This window comes from Falco biarmicus, chromosome 5 (assembly GCF_023638135.1).
Source record: "Falco biarmicus isolate bFalBia1 chromosome 5, bFalBia1.pri, whole genome shotgun sequence".
Classification (NCBI taxonomy): domain Eukaryota; kingdom Metazoa; phylum Chordata; class Aves; order Falconiformes; family Falconidae; genus Falco; species Falco biarmicus.
In genome coordinates, this window is record NC_079292.1 from 55,496,920 (window position 1) to 55,523,042 (window position 26,123).

Here is a 26,123-nt window from a genome sequence, read left to right on the forward strand (position 1 = left end):
TAACATGGAAATAAAAGCATGTGAAGTGTTGAGATTTGTTAACCAACTCTTGCCATACTACAACTCTGTAGTAAAATATATGTGCAAGTCCAGTGTAATTACAGAATTACACACCAGAAATGGTACACAATGGCCTGTACAAAATACTGAAGAAAATTAGAAACTAGCTTGGCTACTATGTTCTGACTTTTCCTCTGTGCTTAAAAAAAACCAAAACCACCACCACAAAACCACAACAAACTAATTGCAAAACCCAAACAATGTGTGGACACATAGTGTGTAAGAGTTTACAGTAATCCTCAATTTGAGATTTTAACATCAGCCTTTGAGGAGACAAAATTCAAAATTTATTTCTTCTGTCCAGCTGAAGGAGGCAATATTCTGTTATGTTGACTCCAGCTCGGCCCATTTACTGAGGTATTTTGAATGTAAACTTGAAATCTTTTATTAAGCATTCTTCTGTTCATGGCTGCCTGGAAATACGTTATGACAGCAAACTATCTACTAGCTGCTTTGGGGACAGATAATCAAAGGGTTCTTTTGAAAATTCAAGGATACTTCTGTATTTGGTGGTTGTAGGTGATTGTCCCTGTAGAATCACCTTATGCTGCTTTTCTTGCTACTTTTTTAGGATGCTTTTTAAAGAAAGCCGAAGTGTTCACAATCACCTTACTTCTGCTCCGTGAGTATAATATTGATAACTTCCTAGTATCTTCAGGTTGTTTGTAGCATCTTTTCCCATCTTCATGCTACCTTTTTTTTTTCTGGCAATGGATATAGTTTGGGATTTGTTTGAAAAGACTTATAATGATGATTTTTTTTAATTGCATTAATTTAAATGTTCTTGGGACATTATATTTTAACTCAGTTATGAAGCGGCTAGATAACTGAAGTGGGTTTTCATACTTGGATTAATGTCTTTTACTTAAAATATTTCTAAGCCCTATACACTACCTCAATTTAATATGCTGCACAGCAAAATTTAACTCAGACTGCAGTACTTCCTGCTCTTTTCCTTGTAAGTGTCTTTGTAACCACAGAAGGCTGTGTATCTTAGCGGAGTATTACCTTTTTGACTTTCAGACAATGCTGTGCTCCTCTTGGGAGCTGCCCACATTCAGCTGGAACTCAAAAAACAATTATGACTTTGAATAACACCCAAATTGCAACCTTTGTGGTAAATATGATTAATGCAGGATATTTTTCTACATAATGGCAAAACTGAGTCACAGTACACCTACATTAAGGTCTTTTTTTTAACTAGGCATGATCCTAGTTACTTAGGAAAGGAGGTAAAAATGACCTATAAGATGTAAATCTGTTGATCCTCTTGAAGAAATAGAAGTGAGAAAAGCAGGTGTGAAGTGCTTGACTTCTAAGTTGAAGCTGATGACTACTAGTCCTTAATGCTGTCCTTGCTTGCAAAACTGCATTGGTGCTATGGTGTTCACCTAACACTGCAAAAGAACCTGGAAGTTTGTTAAATGGCTTCTTGCAACAAAGTAGTTGGATACAACTTTCACAGCTGATAAACAACAAAACATGTTTTTGGTGGGGTTTTTTTGTGGGTGATGGGGCACGGGGGGCGCTGTTTTTGTGTGATTGAAATATAAATGAGAACACAAATTATACTCCTTGGTGACAAAGTGAAATGATGTAACTGTTATAGGTGACTTCAGTTTAGACAGAGCTCTGCTAAATAGACAAATTATTTAAGAATATAAGGAGCTGAAATGACTTGATGTTTTGAAGTTTCTCTAAATTGGAAAAATATAAAATAGCTCTCCTGATATGTATCAGGAATTCAGTGAATTACATATCAAAATCCAGTGAATTTTGCATCTAATTTCCTTAGATAAACGATACAGTGGATTAAAAGTGTGCTTGTTCTCTTCATCCACCCTCGCCCATATCTTAACCCATTTTCTATTTCAAGGATGTTTTATTATTAAAGCTGGACTACAGTAGTCATCCTTCTAGTTTATTGGCATATAATCAGGGTAACAGTTAAAAGCAAAATTACTTGCCTTTCTTTTGTCTTCTGATACACATGTATGCCTTCCTTTTTTAGGGCAAAGAAGAAGGTGATTTTGGCTCCTAAACCCAAAGTGAAGGTAAATGCCTGCTTATATATATGAGTTTTATATGACCATTTGATACAACACGTTTCCTGCCTCTGATCCAGAAAAAGTCTGGCAGAAGGGTTCCATTAGGAAATGCAGTAAGAGCTCTTGATGTGGTGGTTTATTAAAGGAAGTAGTACAAAAGACTTCTGTTTTCTGTATCTTCAAGCTATATTAGTTTTTTGAAAATTGACTGCTAAGAGGTACTAGTTCAGGTAAAGTTTCACTTTTTTTAGTGTGCTTTGTTTGTTTTTAGCTTGTATTAAATTTGGGGGTACTGGAAAAATATGTGGTTGGGAGGATAACAGTACATTGATAAAAGGTCTCATTAGACATCACTAGGTGTTGCTTTAGATCAGTAGCCATTTTACCGAGTGATCAGATGAGCTATCCTGTTCTTTGCAGCATTGATCACTCTTAACTGTGTGGAGCACTTGGATATGTAAAGCAACAGCACTAGGTTTTTAAATACAAATGCGGAATTAGCACACAGGACTCCAACCCCTGGATATCATAGGTATCTTAATATGAGAAGTTCAATAGTAGATCTTTGGTTCATCTGAATTTACAGAATGCTAGTATTACACTGTAGAAGACTTTAGCTCTACTATAGAAAGGCTATTAAACCTGTCTTATCTCTTAATTCTCAGGACTCCAGTCCAAAGAAAGAACAGAAAACATGTACGTCTTCAGTCAATTCAAGTTGCGCTACTGTACTGAGTTCCGGCACACCTGTCTGCACCCCACCCAGCTCTAGCTGCCCACCAGCTCCAGAGACTATCTGCTTGGACGACTCACTGGATGAAGACCTCTCTTTCCACCCACCCTCACTGGACTCTATTTCTGATGCTCTGGCAGTTATCAATAATGGTGCCAAGGGATCACCTCTTGGGTCTACCATAGACACACCAACATCCAGACCTCGCCCTGGGCTGAGGGAAGAGAAACTAGCAAGCATTATGAGTAAGTTGCCCCTGGCAACTGCAAAGAAAGTAGAGCCCACTCAAACACCCCATTCATCAAGTCTTATTGCTGGTCACACAGGGCCAGTACCAAAGAAACCCCAGGACCTAGTTCACACTGGTATCTCTTCAGGCCTTATTGCTGGATCTTCAATTCAAAATCCTAAGGTTTCCTTAGAGCCTTTGCCAGCCAAACTACTTCAGCAAGGACTACAGAGGTCAAGCCAGATCCAAGCTGCTTCCTCTTCTTCGCAGACTCATGTTTCTTCCTCTAAGACCCAAGCAGCTATTTCCACCTCCTCTCAAAGAGCCAAGGATTCTAATATATTGGTATCGTCTGAGGCTCAAGGTGGTTCTTCGTCAACATCACAAGTGACAAAGGTGCACCAGCATTCAGCTGTACAGCAGAAATATGTATCTCCTTTACAAGCAACTATTAGTAAATCACAGACCAATCCAGTGGTAAAATTGAGTAGTAATCCTAAACTGTCTTGTTCATCACCAGTCATGAAAGCTCAAGATAAGTCTGTAGTATATCGCCTGCCTTTGTCTAATCCCTCATCTGGAAGTGGCTCTCAAGTGTCTCATCCACTGGTTTCTCGGACAACATCCAGCACCTCTACCTCTAGTAACTATTTAGCCAAGGCTATGGTGTCACAAGTTTCTTCCCAGGGTTTCAAGCCTCCCTTCTCCATGGCTGCCTCTCCCAAACCTGCTGCCTCTCCCAAGCCTACTGCATCTAAGCCCTCTGTGACACCCAAGCCTAATGCATCACCTAAATTTTCATCTAAGTCCACCTCATCCCCTAGGCCTGCAACAACACCCAGTTCTTCCAGTTCAAGTGCACTAGTTTCCCAGAGTAGTCACTCCAGCAACAACCCCCTTCATAAACAGACCGGTGGTGTAAATATCAGCAGGCAGTCTCCCACAATGAATCTGCTGCCCTCTAATCGCACCTCAGGCCTTCAGCCTGCAAAGAACCCTCAGGCCTCTTCAAAATTGCCCAACTCTTCTCCTTCTGGAACTGTTGGTAAAAATAATTTGGGTGGAGTTGGAATGAATGTACCTGCCAACAGAGGCAGTAACCTTAACTCAAGTGGAGCTAGTAGGACTAGTCTGTCTGGGGGAGCAGGAAGTGGAACACAGGGTGCTACTAAACAATTGTCAACTCCACACAGACCATCTTCTGCCTCAGGGTCTCCAGTTGTAGCAGCCAGTGTGCAGGTACGCATCTAATGAGTTCATGTTTAATGTTTATCACATTGATTTTGTAAATGTTCTTTCTTGCAATATGCTGACTTGAAAACATGTCATAAATTTAATGTCTATACTTAGCATAAATTCTAATACTGGTGAAACTGTTTTACAGTAGTGAATAGGTATTTCCAGCTGATGTGAAATGCAAAGATCAGTGTGGAATGAATCCTTGCTGTAAAATGTTGATTGGTCTGTACTCTGGAACAGACGGAGTTCACTTTGGTTTTCTTTTTTTTTTTTTTAAGAGCACTAGAAAAGGTAAGCTTTGTGTGGCCATATTTTTCAGGGGATGTGGTATTTCCTTGTGTTATTGGATTTGTGTATTCTTGCATATTTACTCATTTGTAATGATGGTCACATGAAAAGGTGTCTTTGGTACATTTGTTGCCAAGCTTCACGATTAACTTGCAAAACTAGAGTTCTGTTGCCTGTGGTTTGAGTATAATGCAAGACTTGTATTTAAAATTAACACTTGCAAGGGCTTTTCTTTAGTATTGGTGATTAAATATGTATTTTAATTTGTAGAATCTAGTCATACTGAATGAGACATTAATATAGATAAAGATCCTGGAAGCTGTTTGAGATAGAGCTTATGCAGAACTTTACCACTGGAGACAAAACAAGTCATATGAAACAAATTTTTGAAAATACTGTTGTTCTAAACCCCATGCAAACGTATCATATACCCAGAAGACAAGCTGCTTTCCCAAGTTGTGCGTTTTTACTGGGAATGATATAATTACTGAGAGGATTTGAGGGTTTCCTCTCTTTATTGCTCTTTCTATCCTGAAGTCTTCACTACTTAACTAAAGTTAAGAAAAGCAATATTGCTGTAAATCAGTCTTGGTGTACAGCAAATGGAAAAGCTTTGTATTTTTCTGAACAGTTGTACATAGCTGTTGCATGGTAGTGGTGTACATTCAGCTTTTAGCTATGTTTTATAAAATTTTAGCTTGCCATCAAATTTTTCTCAATGCAGCTGAGTAACAGGAGGAAGATGATTTTCACAAGGTATTTCTATAGTCTTTCATTCTACTGTACCTTAAGTGTGCTAGTAAAGAAGAAATGTCTTGTAGGCTCTGACCGGCCTTCTCATTCTTTTGGGTGTTTTGGATGAAAAACCCCCACAACTCATATGCTGTGGATGGGCCGCTGAGGTACCACTTGAGGCCTAGAGAAGAGCTGAGCCAGATACAGTACAGCCAGGGTACTCCGGAAGGTGCCTGCAGGAGACAAAAAAAGGCTACAGTGAATGCACTGGGAACAGAGGAGGGTTTTTTCTGGTGCAATCAACAGAATCCAGTGGATACAATTGCTGTGATGTAGAAGAAAATGTGAAATGGGTGTGGTAGTGCTTAAAGATGACTGAGAAGGGAAATAAGTAGTATTGTGTTGGATGATGAGATGAATTCTGGCAAATCTACCTGTGGTTAAAGGCAAGTAATTTTTTTTTAGAAACACTGATCACCTGGGGGATGACATGCATTTTGACAGACAATGAATGATGTTGAAGAGGGTTGGGATGTGTGTGGTAGATAATCAAGTAACATGAGTGCATATTGTAATACAGCAAAGTAAGGTCTGTTACTATACAGAAGGGGGAAAATCAACTAAAGGTACCAAGTAGCGTATGACAGCACTAAAATAATTATTGTGACTTTACGGGGGGGGGGGGGGGGTATGCTTCAGAAGTTAAGTTGATAACCTAGAAGTGGTTCAGAAGAATGGTGCAAGGAAGATAAATGTTGGAATAATGTTGTTGCTGCAGTGCAGACCTGAGACTTAGTCAGGGAGTATGTTCAAGAGAAGATGAGAATCAAATTACCTCCCAGTCTAAATATGCTGAAGAGGAAGAGATTCATGATCAGAGGGCTTTATTTAGCCTTAAAGATCCAATGGGCTGGCTGCTGAACCTAATAAATTCCAAGCTAGTTGTTAGGTACAATGTACTAAGGAGTTGGTTACCACTTTGCTTAAGACTGAAAGTGAATCTCCTTTCCTTCAAGGGTCTAGGGGTTTAATTCCTATCTCAGATGCTATTAGTCAGAAGATGAGAATGGTACTTGAGTTGCTTAGCAGAATATCCTGGTATGCTTATGTTGAAGATATCGGACTAGATGATTTCATGTGATAATAAAGATGTTCCTAACTACAAAGAGCTTCTAAGAAGTGTTTCTCTCCTTTCCCCTTCTGATTAACAGAGTCATTTATCAGAATATAGGCTTATACCTGCTGTAGCTCCACAGAAATAGTACTCTAGAATACTCAGTTAAGTTGCATCTCAAGAGCACAAAGTAATCTTAAAATTCAGCAATTACCATGTGATTTCCTTAAAAAGTTCTACCTACCATTACTACTCTTGAGCAGAATCTGGCTTAGACTTCTAAGGATCTTAGGGACTCAGATTTACATGATCAGGATGAACCCTTTTATGAAACACTGTCATACATGAAATAAATGGAAACACCTGAACTGCAGCTTTTTAGGGCATTATGTGTAGCTCTTTCCATTAACTGACTTTCTTTCCTCCTTTTTGAGAGAGTAAGCAAGGTCTTTGCAGAGCACATTACAAAACTTCTTCATGTTTTCAGGCATTCTAGGAATTCACAATTGCAAGAGATTACCGTGTGGCTTTTGTTGCACACTAAAGATTACATAGACAATGAACGATAGTCGCTTTTTGTACGTAGACTTACTGTGAAATGAGTACTTTAAAGGCAAAAGAGAATAATCATGTATGTTGAAGTTTTCCATCCTTTTTTGTCCTACTTGTGGGATGTAATATGTCTTAGAAGCTATCACTGCTAAGATGACTAATACAAACACTTGCTACAAACACTGCATCTGTAGCTTTTACACTTACAGGGTTACTGCTTTAAAATTTTCTGGTTTCTCATAAGCAGCAACTAACCTTTCTTTAGCTGTTTTCATCTCAACATCTTAAGACCAAAACTGGTAATAGAAACTTCATCCCTGCTAGTAGTTTTCATCATACTGCTGTTTCTGTAAGTTGATATTGCAGAACTCAAGTAGATTAATTTCATTTTAAGCTTACGTGTTCGTTAATATGATTCTAAGTTTTGGTGAAGGCTTATTTGTATAAATGCATGGGTTTGGAAGTCCTGTTCAGTCTGAGTCTTTCTGACCTCAAAAATCTGAGCTTGAATCTGATTGAAAATGCTTTCTATGCTGTTTTGTGGTATATAATTAGAGAATTGAACATTAGCATGTAAAATTACTATATGTGTAGCAAAAGAAAGATTGTTAAACAAGAATGAGTTCTTCTGATGTTAAGAATTAGTGATTTGAAAACTGTTGTAGCTAAAATGTTCTAGCTAATCTTGCATTTTCATTTTTAAACTACGGTGAATTTAACTTCATTGTGACATATGTAGAGTGGAGGGATTATTTTCCTTTGCCTTTTGCTTTGACATGTGCATGCATACATATGTATGTCTGCATCTTGGTAACCTGACTTTCTCAAAAGCGGTTCTTGTGTGTGTGGGTTCTTAAGAAGCAATGATTTTTGAATCTTAATTTTCAAAGCAGCGTCTTTAGAAATAAAGTTAGTGTTCTGTTACAACCCAGGTTTGAAGAGGGGAGAGTAATACTGTGCTTCTAACAACTTCAGGTCTACATCTGATAATTTTGTATTTTTCATCTAATAGAAGATGTTGCATTAGATTCTGACGGTAGACCCAGTGTGTGATAGAGGAAAATACCTGTAAGGCTGATAAGAAAAACATGAGATGAACCATACTGTCATGTCTAAATCTGAGATGTATTTGTACTTGCTTAGCAGATGAATGGTGGACAGATCTCCTAGGAGGATAAACAGCTATTTATTAATAGTTAAATACACTTTTTAATAGGGCCATACTTAACAGGAAATAGTTATTAAGTCCTTAAAGAATATAACTCAAAGCTTTGAAATCTTGAAGTACTCCTTTTCTTTGTGCAGTCAACGGCAGGAGCATCATTACTGGCCAACGCCTCACCTCTGACTCTCATGGCATCACCCCTGTCTGTAACCAGTCAGAACGTGACGTCTGCACCATTAACTCCTTTTGGGATGCTGGGTGGCCTTGTTCCTGTGACCGTGCCCTTCCAGTTTCCCTTGGAGCTGCTTGGCTTCGGGACGGACACAGCTGGAGTGACAACCACCTCGGGATCTACCTCAGCGGCTTTCCACCACAGCCTAACTCAGAGTGAGTGGAATTAGTTATCACACTGTGCTATAAGGAAGGATGCATCCTGAAAATGCAATTTAAGAAGGGAAGCAATAAAGTTCTAAGACTCAAATTTAGTTCATGAAAGTCAGTACAGAAGAGTAAATGTGATTTCTTTGCTCATAAAACTTTATGTAATTATCCAAAAATTAACAATTGCCTCTTACAAGTATATACTGGGAATGTAACAATGAAGTTATACTTGGCTTTGAACATCTTTTTTGGGTTAACTTTTAATCCCTGATCTTTAGAGAGGGATATAGCCTAAAAGTCTTCAAAGGTCACAATTCATATAAGAGACTTAATGTGATTGCTCAAAATATCCTTAGCTCAGTAATCTCAGATATCAAGCGATCCTCTTGTGAGGAGGTATCAACCAAGATGGCATTTATTTTTTCTGATTGCTTAGAAAAATCTGTAGGTTTTTAACCTATATCAATTTTTGGTCTTTCCACTGAAGGAAATTATTTGAAAAGTTGCATCCCAGTAGTGAGTCATGATCCTTGCTCTGACTTTTAACTATGTCTGCTGAATAGGTCTGTTTCTATTGACTTATTCCAGCCATCAGAATGCTATCAGGTGTATCTTTTTTCATTGTTGAGATACATCTTCAGAAATATGTGCAAATTAGCATGCTACAATAGCTACACTATAAAAATAAACCCCTCTTATTTCACAAAGGCTGCCTCTGTCCTTAAGACTTAATTTTGATCTCTTGCTCTCCTCCCCCCCTCCTCCAGACTTACTGAAGGGTTTACAGCCAGGTGCTCAGCATGCAGCAACGCTGTCTCACTCACCTCTGCCTGCTCACTTGCAGCAAGCTTACACAGGTAAAGGAATCGTATTTTTCTTACTATTTTTAATTGAGATGTCTGCCCTAGACTGAAACAAAATGTATACCAGAACTGATAGTGGTTTAGAGAAGACACAACACAGGGACAAGCTTTGATAGCAGCAGACAGTATTGTAGTAGTATTTTTGAAAACAGTTTTTTGTCTTAAAATGTCAGGAACAAAAGCTGTCCAGAAATTCCTGTAATATTTTAGTATAGCAGTTCTAGAAACTGAAGTGTCCAAAGTCAGCTAGTGGTGGAAAAAGGAATACTGCTTACTGAATGCTGACCTTTGTTTACACAGGCTGAATAAAGTCTGTAGTGGTGAGATTGTTTTTTCCACTCAATTTTAATTTCTCCTTTGGGGGAGAAACTGACTTTCCAGCTAGAAGGTTCATGTTTCTTGTAAGCGTGTATACATGCGTCAACAGTGTGATGGTTTCCTAATGGAAGGTCTGCCTTCCCTGAGAATTTTTTTCCTTGACAAGTTGCATATTTTGGTTGAGGAGAGAAGCCTGAAGTAGCACATCTCCTTTTTCTGTTTGTAAGGCTTCAGGCTGAAAAATTGTCGTAAAGCCTTAAAAGGTTCAGTTTAGAGTGTAATCCTTTCTTTGCCACCGGGGGTGGGGTGGGGGTGGGGGGGGAGCAGGCTGTTTGCCAGGAGAAGGAACAGGAAGCGGCTCGCTTGGAGGTTCTTCATCCTGGTCTCAAGAGACCTCAGCATCAAAAACTGGACACCCTTGCTCTAAAAGGCTGTGAAAACCAATTGGCTGTATTTGGTACAGTCTTAATTTTTTTGTCACAGTGAGTGCCATGAGTTGAATACTAAAATGCTTTATTAAAATGTGAAGACTTCTAAAGAAAGGCTTGATTTTAAAATTTGTTTTCAGTATCCCAAGCTGCAACTTCATCTTCAGAAAATGGTATCTTTTGGTATGAGCCTGGTGTATCAGATTCCAACAGTGCGTCTTCTCTGTAGTTCACCTACTAGAAATAGCAAAGTCATCCACCGTATAAAGACAATGTACTTTTTGGTGATGCTAAAGCTAAATGTGCCAAATTCCTTTACCTTTTGCTGTAAGTTATAAAAACTTCACTCACGCTATTATTCTCCTTTTTCTTTTCCTGTGTCTATAAACTACAGATGGAGGCCAAAGTAAAGGGGACACTAAGTTACAGCGGAAAAACCAGTGACTTCTGGACAAGCAAGGGAGCTGAAGCAGTTCTGGTTGGCTGACAGAATCTGCCCAGTTGGGAAAGTGCTTATTGTCACAGGGCTGCTGTTTCTGTCGATGTTTACATATTCTGATCCCAAGCACTGTGGTGAGAGGAAGAAGAAAAAGAAAACAATACTTGATCAAAGAGAGAAGGAAAAGGAGGACTGGTCCTCCTGGTCATGCAGACTGGTCATAGTTTGATCTTGCCTAAAGAAACAAGCTTTTTTTTATCTGCTCTGATTGGCTTTTAAAAGAAATTGATCGTCAAACCCACAGCAGCACAAACTTTTTTTTTTTCCCCTCCCTGGGTGATGTCCAATGAAGAGTTGAAAGCGTGAGAGGAGCTAGAATAGGTTTCTCCATCCATTGTGTAAGGTGGTATCATCCACTTCATAAGTGCCCAGTATAAGATTATGTGCAGGTCCTGAGTGTACTGTATGGTTGTGGACCAAAGGTTATGTAGAATAGGGGTGGTGCTGGGATACTTTGCATTATAATTAATCCCTTATACAAATGCAGTTTCTGATATGGGCATTTTTCCAGCTTTATAAGGCTGTTTGGCTTTAGGGAGCCTACAGATGTATGCAGTCTCATTAGAGAGTTGCGTTCAAAAACAGATCTCCTGGTACATTCAGTGAGACAGACTACTGGGAAATCCCTTTCTCCTAATTTGATTTTTTTCTTTAATATAAACATTCTTATTTAAGGGAGGAAGAGGATGGAAATTTTCCCATTTACATGAAAAGGAAACCCACATTTTATTCGTCAGACTAGCATTTCTTTCCCACTTTTTTTTTTTTTCTTTCAAAAAAACACCTGTTTTTTCCTCAGTCCTTCCATTTGTTAAAATTTCTTTGCCTTTGTCTTGTGCTTATCTGCTGTGGAAATTAGCATGTCTTTTATAAAACACAGCCAGTTCTTTATCCATTCTAGATCTTCCTCATCTTTCATCTAACTCCTCCCAAAAGCCATGCATTATACTGATTTGCTAGTTAAAGCAAGCTGATGGTGACCTATTCCAGAGCCAGGTTAGTACTGCTTCAGGCATTAGCCAAAGAGGAGTCGTTCAAAAGCGACCAGAGGTGCCTTCTCTTCTGGGGGCTGAATGGGTTGTCTTCAGCATTTCCAGCCCCTGCTGGCCTGGGGAGTTCCTGACCTGAACTCTTTTCTTACATGGTAGCACAAGACTGCAAAGCTGGCTTGCCTTCTCCACCTCCCCCACCTACCCACCCCCAGATAGCAATACATAGACCGGTTCATTTGTAAGTGAGGAAGTTTCCAGCACATGTTGCACTTTCAACACTAGGACAGAACTTTGCTGTTGAGTCCCTTGCGCTGTCAGATAACAGGTGAGAATGGCAGAAATTGTACTTAAGTCATAGGGGAAAGGAGCAAATAAAACAGTATGATGCCCTTCTTCAACCCCGAAGCAATCCTTTGCTCAGAGATACTGAAATTCCTAGTAGCTAGCCTTTCCAGTAGTTTGAGATTGAACCAGTGGCTACTGGTTGTCTTACACCTCCCAGAGAGACTTTGACCCATGGATAATGAATCTTAAATGTTTTTTGATAGATTAACTTATAGCTTTCAGGTTTCTTTTACATGTGATTTATTTTTCTTAGACCAGACAATTTCTTTTCTATTTAGAGCTCATTTTAATTTTATATAAATATATATACATGAATTTAAAATAATATATATTGTGTATTTAGTATAAAACTGTTGGGTTGAGCTCAGCAATAAATGTTTTTGCACAACACTTCTGTGAAAGACAGATTGAATTAAAATAAGATGCATTAGTTCATTAATTTCACTCCATAGCATCTGCCAATTAAATGTGTTTTAGCTAGTGCTGATGTTTTGTATGTGGCGTGTTGGTTAGATGAGCTTGCATCTCCATCGTCAAGGTTAGAGTTAAAACACACAGCTACGTAGACTCTGGCATTCTTAATACTGTGCAAATTCCACCAAAATACCATAAACTATTTACAATGCAAACTTGATCTGATTTTTTTTTTTTTCCTCTTTCTCCAGGAAGGGTTGGAGGAAGATGGCTTTTGGTTTTTGAGGCCAAACAGTTCTGGCAGGATGCTAATTCTCTAAACTGTACCAGACCTGATAGCTTTTAACAGTGCATGTAGCTAAGGGAGTTGCAGCAGTCAGCCCTCAGGCAGCAATATATTTAAAAGACCCTGTCCTAGGAGAGTTCTACCTCTTCTATGTTTTCCTCATCAAGGCATGTCATTCAAATTGCCATCTTTTGTCTTTGTACTTAATGAAATATTAGATTGGGAGACTTGGAGCCTTTATAACTACAGCACAAATTTTCTTTCAACATTCCTTTCTTCCTGGAAGTATGCCTCATCTTCAGTTGGGAAGCATCCTCTCTAAATCTTAAGAAGGGTAGGAGTATTCCTGTCTGTGTGGCCTATTGAGCTTCTCAGTCTTGGGAAACAAGTCAACTAATACTTATTTTGGAAATAGATAGTAGGATGATCAGAATAAAGAGGACCACACGTTGTTCATGAAGCCAGTTCACACAGCCTCCCAAGACAGTATCTGTTCTCAGTTATTATGCTTCTGAGCTTTGGAATCAGCAACATAATGATGAAAGAGTCTATGTTCCCTGTTCTCCCTGGTTAAACCTAGCAAGGCCAAATCAAAGGAAATAATAGGGTGGCTCTCAGAGACCTTTGCAGGTAGCATAAACAGGATGGGGAAGTAAAAGATACCTGCAACATCCAAATGCAAAATTAGGTTAATACTGTACTATTTTCTGCACAGCAGCAGCTCTTCTACAGACATTTCCCCCCAAGTTTTTACTAGTTTTTAAGGGCCTTTGTTAATAAGTAAACTGTAGTTGTACATACTAAATAACCCTCAGTATTCACAAGCAATAAGAAAGCCAAGTAGAGCTGTCTTTTCCAGACAGCAGGGCTGAACTCGGTTTGGGGACTGTATATGAGCAACATGTCAAGCTCACTGAAAGCCCCAAACGCATGCAAGCAATAATTTCAAACACAGGTTTTAATGTTAAAACCGTCTGGGTAATGTTTTTCTGCTACATGATCCAAAGTCCCAAAAGTCATGGTAGCTATTTTATATCCTTTTGAGACACTTGCAAAGAAAGAAGGCAGGCTAGATGAAAATCGGGCTGCAAAGTTCCCCGATACCTTGGGCTGCAGTGTTATCCTAATCCAAGATGCAAATGGCTGAAATCACTTCGTCCAGCCTTCTCTGTTGATTTGAGATACATGACTAATAGCTATCAACTAAGTCACAAGTGTGGATGCTGTGGGTTTCACATCTGTTTTCTGCTAATCAGAAGTAACTTTTAATTACCTGGGTTCTGCTTCTTGTTTGAATCCAATCAAAGTTGTCTGATGCACAGATTTGGGGGTGGGACAGGTGCCAAGAGCCTGTTTCCTTCCTGCAGTCCCATCGCCTACCTGACCCTTCCTCCACACTCCTTCTCCACTTGGTGCAAGACCCTTGAGGACATGAAAACAGAGAAATCCTGCAACTCTCCCAAGCTGCCATCAGTTGTGTGAACCATTAACCCTCTGGGAGTCATCTTGGACTCCAACTAACTTTATCACATTTGCTGCTACATTCGTAAAAGGAACTTTTGGCTGTATTTATTAGCAAATTCTAATCTAGTTTACAGGTTTTGGTTTTCTTTTGAGTAGTTTTTTTCCACAGATGGATTAGAAGTGTTGGGGTGTTTGGGTTGGTTGGGTTTTGTTTGGGTTTTTTTTTTTCCTTTTTTTGTTAGGTGGGGGGGGTGTTGTTTGGTTTTTGTTGTTTTTTTTTTTAGGAGTGAATTGGTGGAAGCACAGTGGTCCCTCTTCTGCTTTTTATTTTGGATTTTTTTTTGAAGATGGCATTGCAGGGAAAACCTGGAGCCAAGCCAAGCTGTTGAAGGCTTCCTCCTACACTTCCATCTTTTCATGAATTGGGGGGAAATCGTAAAAGGGACACTTGCTTTGTGTTTGGGTTTGGTTTTTGGTTTTGTTTTTTTCTCCATAAAATGAAAAAGGAAGGTGAAAGCAGTAGGTAAATGACTGATTAATTAACACTTTATGCAATTTTAATTTTATAGAAATTAAAAAAAAAGGTTGGTAGATTTTGGTTGGTCTTAGCTCTGGTGAAATGGCTGTTACCCTCCATGACTTACTTGATTCAGGCCTTTGTCCTTTGTTTAAGTGCCTTTTTTTTTTTTTTAATTTTATTTCCCTACCCACTTTAAACTGTTCTCAGAGATCCTGAAGTGCTGGAGGGCATTTTGGAGGAAAATCTTAAGCTTGCCAAGATGGCTTTATGCTGTTATACTATTTGTTCCCTTTTGTAAAGAAAACAAAAGTGTAATGTGTGTAACCTCATAGCTGCTGTACCATGGCATTGGTTCTGTGTGCTTGTGCATTCTTTCTCTCACACTCATACACGTGCACACACACATATACAGCAATATTCCCATGAAACCTGTTCATACTCCTACATTCTGCTGGCTCTGAACACTTAACGGTGAACACTTGTGCAAAGATGGCAGTACAATAAAAAGAGTGTGTGTGAGTGTGCATAAATGTGCATGAGAGAAAGGAAATGGCTAATGGGAATGAAGCTTCTTGCATTTTTCTCTGAAGGTTTTAAATTTGGATCTTAATTAGGTTATGAGTAAACATTATGGGCCCTGTCTGGCAACCTTATTAAATACTGGACCACTTCACACAATTACTGAGTCTGAGGCAAAGATGTGTGACTGACAGCCCCAAGGAGGTGTGTGGGGAGAGGAGGTTAAAATAGCAGCTCGTGACAAGTTTCAGTTGAGATGAATTGTGAGGAATGTTGTGTGTGGCTACTCACATCTGCCTAACACGGTTATTGTGAGGATTCTCACATTTACCGGAATTTATACTTTCTGCTACACATCATGTGTAAGAAGGAATTTGGTAAAACCTGCAGGAGTGCAGCTGCTAACTGAATTTAAACCTGGCTATGCTTCACATGCTGCCTAAATCATGCACCATGAAGTACTTTTCTAGTTGTACTTTTTCTCAGTTTATTGAGATTTCATTAATGGTTTGTTCTCTTAATATAATGAACAGTAAGTTCATGTGGTGTTAGCTGCAAGTGAACCCTTAAAGTAGTGACTGTGCTTGTTTTCTTGTTCTCTGGCAAAATTAGTAATCAGCAATAGGTCATCTAGTGGTTTTAACAATTCTATGCCGAGGATCTATTTAACTTGCCGTAAACAGGCATACCTGAAATCAGTAATTCACTTGGTCAACGAGTGCTAAACTTAAGGTAACACATGTACGCATCACTAGACTGCGCTAGTGCTGTGATGTCCTTCCCTTAGGGAAGATCTAATTTTGAGTTGCAATGTGAAAAGGAAGCATTTACTTTCCAGAATGGAAATGGAATGAAGAGTCCTTCATAAGTGGAGAACTCGTCTAGAGAACACATAAGATAGCAAATACAACATGTTCCTGTGGCAGAGAACAGCCTAACTGCTATTTCAGTTCTTAGCTTGTCCTCACATGTTTGAGTGAACCTGTTTATGTAAACTAGGCCATAGGCAGATTTCTTCTACCACTCTAATGGTGCCAGTCAAAGACAGGACTATTGCTGGTAGCTCAGCCAGTTGGAGTGATAGTGAGGGTGCTGCTTAATGTGCCTTAGGTACATCATTGAAGTTACTTCAGGGGAATTTGCCACATCCACCTGTGGCAGTAAACTGAGCTAACCTGGCTCTTCTGTCGCTGTCTAATTCATGTTGGGCACACAAACTCTTTAGCCTAGGCTGATCTGTGAGATGGGGAATCTACAGTTGGTGATGATGGGTACTGTTGCAGTCTTTTTTAACAAATGCAGCTGTTGTGAATATCTGTCTGTCTGCTGCTTAAGAAATCTCTGCCAAAATAAGCAGCCAGAAGTATGCTTACTGGGTCAGTGGAAAGATAACCATTGTGTAGGGGAATGCTTTGTTTGTGGATACTTCTGGTGTGGCTTCATCATCCTTTCTCTATGACCCAGTGATCCCTTGCTGCTGTAATAGCCTTTTCGGGCCGTAGAAAGCCCTGCTGCTGCTATTGAGTTATGCTGAGAGATCAGCATGGCCTGGAACTGGCTCAAAACTGGGGAAGTACAAAGATTCCCTACAGCTGTTTTTGCACACTTCTCATAAATAAAACTGTGCTAATCTTGTCAGTAGTCAAGGATATAGGTCTGTATTTTTGTAGCAGTTTCTGACAGCTATAATTCTACAGAGCAACTCTGGAGAAAAAACAAAAAAAACAAACCCAAGCCACCGTGTTCTATATCTAGAAGTGAATTTCAGTCTCTTCCCTTGCCATCGTCTCCTGCGTAGGTGATAACCATTAACTAGTAAGTTTTTCTTTATGGTGAAGTAATCCAAAGCAAGCAGCGTACACCATGTTTGACTCCTATCATGCTCAGTACTAAAGGGTTTTGGTTGGGGGTTTTTTGGTGGTGTGTTTTCCCAGAAGTGTGTGCAGATTTATTTTATCAACAGACAGTTGATTTGTTACTAATACCAAGAGAAAAAGAAAGAAAAGCAACGAAAACCAGTCAGGAGATACCACCATCACAGGCCGAACCACGTAGCTGCTGAGGCAGCCAGGGCTTCTTTGAGACTTCCTAGATTTCACCAGAGGAGTGGAAAGTGGGGCAAGAAACTTTCTGGTGTGCTCAGCTTTTTCCATATAAGGCCTTAGTTTGATTAGTAGTCACTAATATCAACTATGCAGATAAGTATTTACATGTTTCAGTGTTACATGCATTCCTTCCCCCAGCTACCCCTCTTAACACACGTGGAAGTTTTACCCAAAGAAAATGGAATATTTTTTGAATGTCTGTACTGCAGAAGTCTTTTTTGCTAACGTGAAGAAAGAAATTTGTATTTTAAAAAAGAAACCCTTTCACTGGTGCAACACCTAGTGTCAAGTGTCATGAAGTTGCTTCGAGAGGGAAGCTAAAATCACCTCTTGTGACAGGTTTGAGTGAGAGTTTTTTAGAATATTCAGCTCTCAGAATTGGTTTAAGAAGCTGCAGCAATGTTTTGTTTTGTTTTTCAAAATGTACAGATTGGGTTTGGGGAGAACTAGTGAGACATCCCAGGTTTCTTTCTGCTATCAGAAGTAAATGAAATCAATTTCTCACTGAAATGAAGTTGCTTCTAAACAAGGGGAGTTATTTGCTACACAGTAGCTGGATCTTTAAATAAAAGCTAAACTGTGATCCCCAGGTATTTCTCACTGATCTAGTTTTGTTGTATGTAACTACAAATAACAATTTAGCTCAGAGGTGAGAACTGTAGTGTGTGTTTTATTGCCAGTGATTCCATCATGTAGCAATTAGTACCATGTTCTTACATAGTTCTCAAGATCCATACTGGAAATAGATGGAGAAATTTTATTTTTGGACTACTGTTTAAAAAAAATTACAAAATTAACTGCTACTTTTTACCCCCAAAAGTCTACTGAGCGTTTTATATTTTAGCATTTAAACTAGTGCCCTTGTTAAGTGATTTGTCTCTTGTAGTCTTCTTTTGCTGAGGGTTAGAAGCATTTAATGAGTAATCCTTAAAATGTTGGCATTTTCTAGCTTAAAGTGAGGTGCTTATAATAAAAGGGCATCTGTGATGATAACTTCTATTCAAAAGCACTATGTTCAGAATATTTAATTGGGGAAGAAAAGGAGTGTGAGCTCAAGTCCCTTTAGTTCTGCCTGATAAAAGAGGCTCAGTCATGAACAGAGCATCCAAATACCTGCCTGCACAGCTAACGGTCGTGGGGATCATCCCCTCGACAGAGGTTTGGCCTCAGTATCCTTTGTTTGGTTTCACTTACGGAGTGTATATTTGCAAGTTTGGATACAGCCAGCTTAACTGTACCTGATTCGCTGTAATCCCCAAGACAATAAAAGGCTGAGAAACAAATTAACAGTGTTTCCTGCCTTTCACTAGGTAGCCCTTTTGCTAGGTAGCTCAGAACAAACAGCTGGCCAAGTGCTGTGTTATAAATGAATGTTAAATCACAGCTAGAATTCTTTGCATTCCTTGGCTTCAAACAAAGGAATGCAGTTACTATGAGATAGCAAACCTGTTTGAGTTGCTGATTCCTGTGATGCTTTACTCAGTCCAGCATGAATTTGTACAAGGTCACCTTCCTCCTTTTAATACTTGCATATTTTGGATTATAGGGCTTAGTGATGGAGAGAGGATCTTAACAGCTGCGTGCTCACCTGATGAGCTCTCCAGAGAATCTCCCCTGTGAAATGCTCCCCTCTTGTGACAACAAGCCTGAACAGCCAAATGCAGCTACATTTGGGTGGCTAGCAGCACTTTCATTTGGATTTTTAGGGAGATGTGTTCCAATAACTTCAAGGGATACTGTGTGTTAAATATCTGATTTCTTTCCTCTCTCCTTATAAAACTGGACCTGAATGCAAGTTTTGAGTTGTCTGGGTTTTTGTGGGTTGGGTTGTTTTTTGTTTGTTTGTTTTTTTGTTGTTTTGGTTTTCTTTTTTGTGTAATAATCTCAGGACCTGAAAGATTGTAGCATTTAGTGTGTCTTAAAAATGATGTACTGTACCAGCCATGGATTTTGTAAATACACCTGTCTCCCTTTTTTGTATTTTAATTTTTTAAAAGTGTGTAAGGCTCTTTGCCAGAGGAACTGGTGCCTGCTTAATTTCCATCCTGAACTGAAGCAGGAAAAGGAAGAAGCTGCTGCCACAAAAGCCCGCATCAGTTCCAAATGTGTATATTGTTCTGGTCAGTTTAATGGCTGTTAGTCTTTTGTTAGTTGGGAAGTCCGTTTGTTCCCCTGCACGTTCCCAGTTGTGGCTAGCAGAGCCCTATCAGGGAGACTAATTTTTACTCTTGTGTGTGACTACTTGATGCTTTGACTCCTTCCAGATACTCAGGTTTGCTATCCCTGAGACGTCTGTTTCCAGAGGTCAGGACTATCGACCATCTGCAAGAATAGCCAGAGAGTTTTATGAGTGCTTTGGTCCAAACACAGTAATAGGGTTTGTATCCTGTGAACCTTGCAGATAACCACCTCCACCTGTTCCAAAAGGTGGACTTGCCCTTTTATTTTCAGCTTTCCTGAAAGGAGTGCAAAGATACTTTTTTTGGCAGCAGACTTTGCTCTGCGATCCAACCTTGCTGGCAGACCCCTGTTCTGCAGTAGGAGCCTTACTCAATTCAGCGTAGCTGTTCCCTGTCCCTAACTGTGACAGGCTTTTTTCATGAGTGTACTTTTCTTTTTTAATGTCATGTGTCTGTGCTGTATTAAATAAAGAGGAATGTACATATTAGCCCTGTCTCGTCATTTCTCAGAACAACAAATATGTAAAAAGGCTTCCCATGAAGGGCTGTCGCTTGGGGTTTTTGGCGGGTTGTTCACTGGTGCTTTGGGGGGGGGGGGGGGGCTGCTAGCGAAAGCGAGGGAGGTACTGCTCGCACGGAGCAGCGCTTTAATCCCATGTTAGTTTTAGAGGGATCTTGCCTTCTGAGGTGCTTTATTCCCAGGCCCTGTCTACCCTCCCAGCCTGAGGTAGGAACCGAAGGGCACTGCCGCGCTGGCCCCGCCCCGCGCTCCCAGGGCACCATGCGGCAGGCGTCTTCCAGGCCGCGCGCGGGGAGGTGCTGCCCAGTCAGCGGCCTTCCGCGCGCGCTATAAAAGGAAGGGGGCGGGGAGAGAGAAGAAGTAGGTACATAGAGAAACGGACTCACAGCAGCCCCAGTGGCCTAATGGATAAGGCATTGGCCTCCTAAGCCAGGGATTGTGGGTTCGAGTCCCATCTGGGGTGACTATATTTTTCGCATCCGCAACCCGCCCAAGCACTTCAGCGCTCCAAACCGCGGCAGGCGCTAGCCGCGGGCCTCCGTCTCCCGCGGAGGCCGAGTGCCCCGCGCTCGCTCTAACGGGCTGCGGATCGTTTTAAGGCCGCAGCCCCGGAAACGCGTGGGCGGCTGGCGGTGGGGGCGCAGGGCTGCGGCCTAGCGCGGCTTCCCACAGCCCCGGGGGCGTCCCCGTGATCCCGCTCCGGTTCCTTCGGCCCGCGCTCCCAGCGCAGAGGCCGGCGGCGAGCCGCCTCTCCCTCAGCCCAACGGTCTAGCGCGGGGCGGCGGTGGTGGGGAGCGCAAACGGGCCACGGCACGGCCCCCGCCTGAACGCTCGGACCTTCGGCACTTGACCGCCGCTGGCTGGGGGGGCCGGGTAGGACAAGGCGATCGCGCACTTCGGTTCTCGACAGCCCACGCTGGCGGAACGGCGCCGCCTGGAAACGCACGCAGCCCAGCCTCCTTCTGCGCCCCCGGCCCGAGAGCGTGGGGGTAAGGTCTGCGCGCGCCGGCCGCTTCTTTATTGGCCGCCGCAGCGAGGCGGCGGCGCTCGATTGGTGCGCGGGGGGGAGGGGCGAAAGATGGCGGCGCTCGGCTCCCCCCTGCGCACCCTGCGTGGGCTCCTGCGGGAGCTCCGCCACGCCAGCGGCCGGGCGGGCCGCCCCTACCGCCACACGCCCGCCTACCGGCACATCGTGGCGGCCTTCCGCGCCCACCGGGTACGCGCGGGCGCCTCCCTGCCGCTCCTCCGTCCTGCCTCCCCCTCGGCGAGGCGAGGCGGGAGCCCGCAGCCGGGTGTGTGAAGTCTCCGGGGTTGTTCCCTCCTCTCTGTAGGTCACCAGCGAGAAGCTGTGCCGGGCCCAGCAGGAGCTGCACTTCCAGGCTGCCACCTACCTCTGCCTGCTCCGCAGCGTCCGGGAGCACACGGCCCTTCACCAGGAGTACCACGGCAAGGGGGAGCGCTCGCCGGAGGAGGTCGCCGGCCTGGTGGGCTTCAGGTTGCCTCAGCAGCCGGGAGGGAAAGGTTAAGATGATTTTACTGTGTTACATACTTATTCCTGAATAAATATCCTAGAATTACCGAAACGGGCTGGCTTTGCTAGCTTGTGCCTTCTGTCAATTCTAGGTTGCCGGTACGGTGTGAAAGAGCCATAACTGGGAATCCATTTCCCAGTTGATCAAGCGTACCAGGCCCACCCCTTGGATCTGAACGCATGGTATGACAGGCAGCCTCCATGGAAAGAGAGATAGGTGGTTTGTAGTAGAAAAACATGACAGCCTTCACTGCTAAACTTTAAAAGGAGTTGCAAGTAAGAGAGAATTTGCCTGTTTACTGTAGGATTTTCCAGCCACGTGGGGGGTCCTGAAGCAGAATTTTCTACCCTCCCAATAGCAAAGGCGCTTTCCTTAGAACAGGGGTCCTCAAACTTTTTAAACAGGGGGCCGGTGTGTGGATGCAGTGGCAGGCAGTCATCTGTGGCTGCTTGGTTTCCCCCCCCAACCCCCGGCGGGGGGGGGGTGGTGTCTGTAAATACCGGGGGCCGTATCCAGCCCATGGGCCATAGTTTGAGGACCCCCGCTTTAGAACCTTGGGGGATTCTGACAGACACTGCAGTAGCACAATCCTCTTTCATCTTGAAGATACTTTTTTTCCATATCAGTCAGCTGGTGGTAACAATTCAAACACAAGTTACACATTTCTTAGTGTCTCTAAGCAGTTGACTCTGCGACTATAGGGTTCCTGTGCTGTTCTTAGACACCATGCATCTCAGAAATACTGAAGTGAACAGCTTACTGCCAGTTACACTAGATAAGTCAGGTTGCAGTTTTCTTGTCTTGCAATCTGGAACAGCAAGTTTCTTTTTATAAGAAAAGAAGTATTGGCTTGAATTGTTGCTGCTCTCTTCTCTGAACAGGGTTGAATTGTATGAAAGATACACGAGATCTGTAATCAGGCTGACTTACAATGGATAAAATGTGAGGCTTGTTTACATGGGGGAGGAGCTAGAAGCAAGGCTAACAAGTGCGCTTCCCCCCCCCCCCCCCCACTACCAGGGGAAACAAACTATTCTGACAGAAAAGCATTGCAAATAGATTTAGATGAAGTAATTCTATGTATTTTTCTTCCCCTGTATGTGAAACCTGGGGATAGTTCCAATCCCCAAAGTATAGTGGAGAGGCACAATAGATCCTTAAATCTGGGAAGATTTGCACTACTTAGGTCAGGTAAGGAGATGTGAACTACAAGTTTTAAGGTTCTGTAGACCAAAAATCTGGTTTGCAACTCTTGCAGTGTCTCACTAGTTAAACGGAGTTTTTTTGGAAGTGTCGATAGCCCAGGCGAGAAAGTACCAACCTGTTACAGCAAAGTAGATGAAAATTATGCGAAGTCAGCATACCCTAAGAGTGGCTGTGATGTACTACTTGTTCTGTTATTTAATGCAGCTGCTGCATTCTGCAGTTTGCCTTCCAGATGGACTAAGGGCTCACTCCATCCAAAGTCTGTAGTATATTGTTCCAGAAGAAAAATAAATGGCTCACTGAAAGTAGTTCTGGAAGAAAAACTGAAATTTGGCCAGAAATAGATGCTCCTTAAAGAGTACCTAGAGTTAAAGGTTGTACGGTGTGGGTAAAAATAGTAACTAAAATTTCTCTATTTCCCCTAAACACTTAAGTACTAAGTAGAGAAAATTTTAACCGCTGTGTCTCTTCCAGTTACTTCCCCTTCAATCCAAAGTCATGACTAAAACAGTAAATGTGAGTATTAAAGAAAAAACAAAGCTGGGACGTGCTGAATAGCTGGGGGGCACTGGGCAGGGAATCTTTTCCTAAACGTGTTATAGAAGACTCCAGTCAGAGCATTGCATCTTCTCTGTAAGTCCTTGTGAAATCCAGATAGTCGGCGGTAGGGTTTTTAATGGCTTTTTTTGTTGCCCTTTCTCTACTTGTATTAAGCTAACCTTAGGAGTTGAACACGACCCTGGCTGTGGACGAGAGCCGATCGTGGCGACAGGCACTGGCGGCTTTTGGGCACTAGATGGCAACGCCGTGGTTAAGAAAGGGATACTCGCAAAATGCAGGCGTTAGAATATAAATTGTGAAAAATGTTCTTTTTGAGACTGCTTGTTGGCGCTCTGGAAGTTGAATTAGCTTCAGTTTTAAGGGAGGTGCGCTAAAAGGCGGCTGTTGCCCTGGCTTTTCTCACCAACGCGACCGTAATTGCGCTGACGGCTTGAGGGAACGGAGCTGCACACAACGGTGCCGAACGTCACTCCCACGCAGGGACCAGTCCGCGAGGGGCAGGCTCCGTCAGGGCTAGCGCTGACACGCGCACCCACGCTCGCTCCGTCGCCCGGTGAGCGCGGCCCAGCGCAGGGGACGCGTCTGTCCTGGGGACCAGGCGGCGGGGCTGTGAGAGGCGCCCCCTGCGCAGCCCAGGCTTCCCGCCCGCTTTGCGTTAATCCCAGCCACGTGCTTCGGCACGTTACAACCGACCGCCCTGCGCCTGCCCCGGCTGGGTTTCGCCTCGGAAAGGCAGGGACGGCCCCCACCGCCCCCTCCCGGCGGGCCTCCCTGCTGCCCACTGCGGACCAGGCCGCGCCGCCGCCGACCCGGCGGCCGCGACGTCACAGCGGCTGCGCGGAGCCGCTCGGCCAATCGGCGCGCCCCAGGGGCCCAGCCCGGTGAAAGGCTCGACGGCCCAATCGTGGGCCTCGCAGCGCGGTGCGTCACCGGCCGGACGCCGCGCTTGGTGGCCAATCAGCGGGCGGCCAAGGCCCGCTCGCGCTGACGTCGCGGAGCGGACGAGGGTGCCTAGGGCGCGTGCGCGCGGGCTTCCGTTACCGCTGGCGCGCGCGCGTGGCAGGCGTGAGAGGAAGCGGGAGGAGCGGAGGGGGGAGGGGAGGCGGCGGCGGCGGCACGGAGGCCGGCGCGTGGCAGGTTTCCCGCTCCGCTTTCCACCGGGAGCGCGAGACAGGCAGCGCCCGCCTGCCCTCCCCGCGGCGTCGGGGGAGCGGCTCCGCCCGGGCCCGCGAGTGACGCGAGGGGGAGGGCTGAGCGCCGCGCCGGGCCTCGGGCCTTGTAGGCCGCTCTCGGCGTGACTCGGCCGCGCTGCGCCGAGCCCTCGCGTGCTCAAGATGTCGGCGCAGGCCCAGATGCGCGCCATGCTGGACCAGCTCATGGGCACGTCCCGGGACGGTAAGTGCCCCCCGGCCGGGGCGGGGGAGGGGAGGAGGGGGCGGAGCTGCCGAAGCCCCTGAGGTCACGGCGGTACCGGGCAGGCCGGCCGGCCGTTCGCCGTGATTGGCAGGCCCGGGGCCTGCTCCCTGCCGCCCCCTGCGGGGCGGGGCCTGCCGAGGCCGTAGGTCAGCGGCGGGGTGGGGGCCTTCGGCGCTGCCGCCCCCGGGGCTCGGGGGAGCCGGGCGCCACCTCCACCCGGGGAGCTGCCAGCGCCAGCCGCGTCCGAGTGGCGGGGGGCCCTGCTGGTGCTTCAGCTGCCGTTTAAGGCCCGCTCCCCGCGGTACCCGGGGCGCGCAGCGGAACTGCGCCTCAGAGGGCGCGCCCGCGGAGCCTTCCCGCGCGGCTCACCTCTGAGGGAGGCAGCAGCGTGATAGATTCAGATAGCCGAAAAATTCCCCCCAGCCAGCAGCTGCTTCAGTAGAGCAGGTTTTGGTGGGTTTTTTTGGTGGTGGGTTTTTTGCGGTTTTTTTGTTACTATAATTTTGTCTAAAGTCTGACCCAAACCATCATTTCAGTCAGCAGGTGGATATGGCTGCTGCTTTCTGAAAAAGAGTGTAGTTAACCCTAGTGGGCAAATTTTCTTAAAAAACAAACAAGCCTCAAACAGCTAACTAAAAGCTTAACATCTAGAGGCAGTAATCCCAAGGGGGAGATACTAGATGTACAGTCAGGTTTCAGATCATGCTGCGGTCACATAGTGAATTGAAGATTATCACTGTGTGAAGCTTCTGAGAATTTTTGTCAAAGTGCGTGGCAATCAACATGAGAGTTTGAACTGGAAGTCGCCCATCAATCCAATTAATTTGGAGGCTGCTAGAAAAAAGCAGTTCCTTTTATGCTGTGTAGCATTTTATTTATAAACAAGGGAATACTGCGCCCGAGCGTAGACAGCAATTAGAGATTATTTAAATGTTCTGGATGTTGTACTCACTCTCACAAATGTGTTACATGTTTATTGAAGCTTAGTGCTGAATTAATGGTTACCTGTTTTACCATGCACAGAGTAGGCTGTATGAGCTGGGATGTACCTTGTATGTGCCAATCATCTATTGGTACTGGGGTAATGTGATTTGACAGCTTTTTTTAGTGTAATCTAGAACTTTAAATAAACGTAACTAGTGTTTACATACCTAGTATATCGGTAATGCTTTCTGCTAAGTGCTTATAGTTGTTTTAAACAAAGGCACGTTAATCTCATTGGAAAGCTCCTGTTCTGCAGAGATTGCCTTCCAAAGCAAGACTGGTTAGTGAGTAGTCATCATGCAGGATCTGATTTAGGGTGTTTTTTGTCTTACCCCAGAAGATTTGTTGTGGCTGTGCATGTCTGAGTGCTTGGCAAAGTAACATTGTGCTCGTGAAACTCAAAGTCTTCCCAGTGTTGGCACCTAGA

The 26,123-nt window shown here is 43.6% G+C and overlaps 3 protein-coding genes and 1 non-coding gene across 8 annotated transcripts in view; all 4 read left to right on the forward strand.

Annotated features, from left to right (window-relative positions):
- The window catches only part of UBN2 (ubinuclein 2), a 56,367-nt gene extending 36,402 nt beyond the window's left edge, over positions 1–19,965 (forward strand). For all 3 annotated transcript variants that reach the window (XM_056341579.1, XM_056341578.1, XM_056341580.1), the window contains 6 exons: positions 632–682; positions 2,072–2,114; positions 2,774–4,309; positions 8,304–8,550; positions 9,312–9,401; positions 10,548–19,965. In XM_056341579.1, coding sequence (XP_056197554.1) covers positions 632–682; positions 2,072–2,114; positions 2,774–4,309; positions 8,304–8,550; positions 9,312–9,401; positions 10,548–10,597 — 2,017 coding nt within the window. In that variant the 3' untranslated portion in view covers positions 10,598–19,965. The remainder of the gene's footprint in view (positions 1–631; positions 683–2,071; positions 2,115–2,773; positions 4,310–8,303; positions 8,551–9,311; positions 9,402–10,547) is intronic.
- A 422-nt stretch (positions 19,966–20,387) lies between these two features.
- On the forward strand, positions 20,388–20,460 carry TRNAR-CCU (transfer RNA arginine (anticodon CCU)). The gene has a single exon. It is a non-coding gene; the product is annotated as a tRNA-Arg (tRNA).
- A 69-nt stretch (positions 20,461–20,529) lies between these two features.
- FMC1 (formation of mitochondrial complex V assembly factor 1 homolog) lies at positions 20,530–21,580 on the forward strand. Its single transcript, XM_056341584.1, has 2 exons — positions 20,530–21,213; positions 21,329–21,580. Exons 1-2 carry the CDS (start codon positions 21,076–21,078, stop codon positions 21,521–21,523), a joined length of 333 nt encoding a protein of 110 aa, XP_056197559.1. The 5' UTR covers positions 20,530–21,075; the 3' UTR covers positions 21,524–21,580.
- A 2,755-nt stretch (positions 21,581–24,335) lies between these two features.
- LUC7L2 (LUC7 like 2, pre-mRNA splicing factor) overlaps positions 24,336–26,123 on the forward strand; it is a 35,571-nt gene continuing 33,783 nt past the window's right edge. For 2 of the 3 annotated variants that reach the window (XM_056341581.1, XM_056341582.1), the window contains exon 1: positions 24,336–24,691. In XM_056341581.1, coding sequence (XP_056197556.1) covers positions 24,631–24,691 — 61 coding nt within the window. In that variant the 5' untranslated portion in view covers positions 24,336–24,630. The remainder of the gene's footprint in view (positions 24,692–26,123) is intronic. The other variant, XM_056341583.1, reaches the window with a different exon arrangement.

Excerpts from the sequence above, each read along its gene's own strand:
- FMC1 (XM_056341584.1), top strand. The coding sequence starts at position 21,076 with ATGGCGGCGCTCGGCTCCCCCCTGCGCACCCTGCGTGGGCTCCTGCGG. Across the intron at positions 21,214-21,328 it reads CGGCCTTCCGCGCCCACCGG|GTCACCAGCGAGAAGCTGTG; the intron begins GTACGCGCGGGC and ends TCCTCTCTGTAG.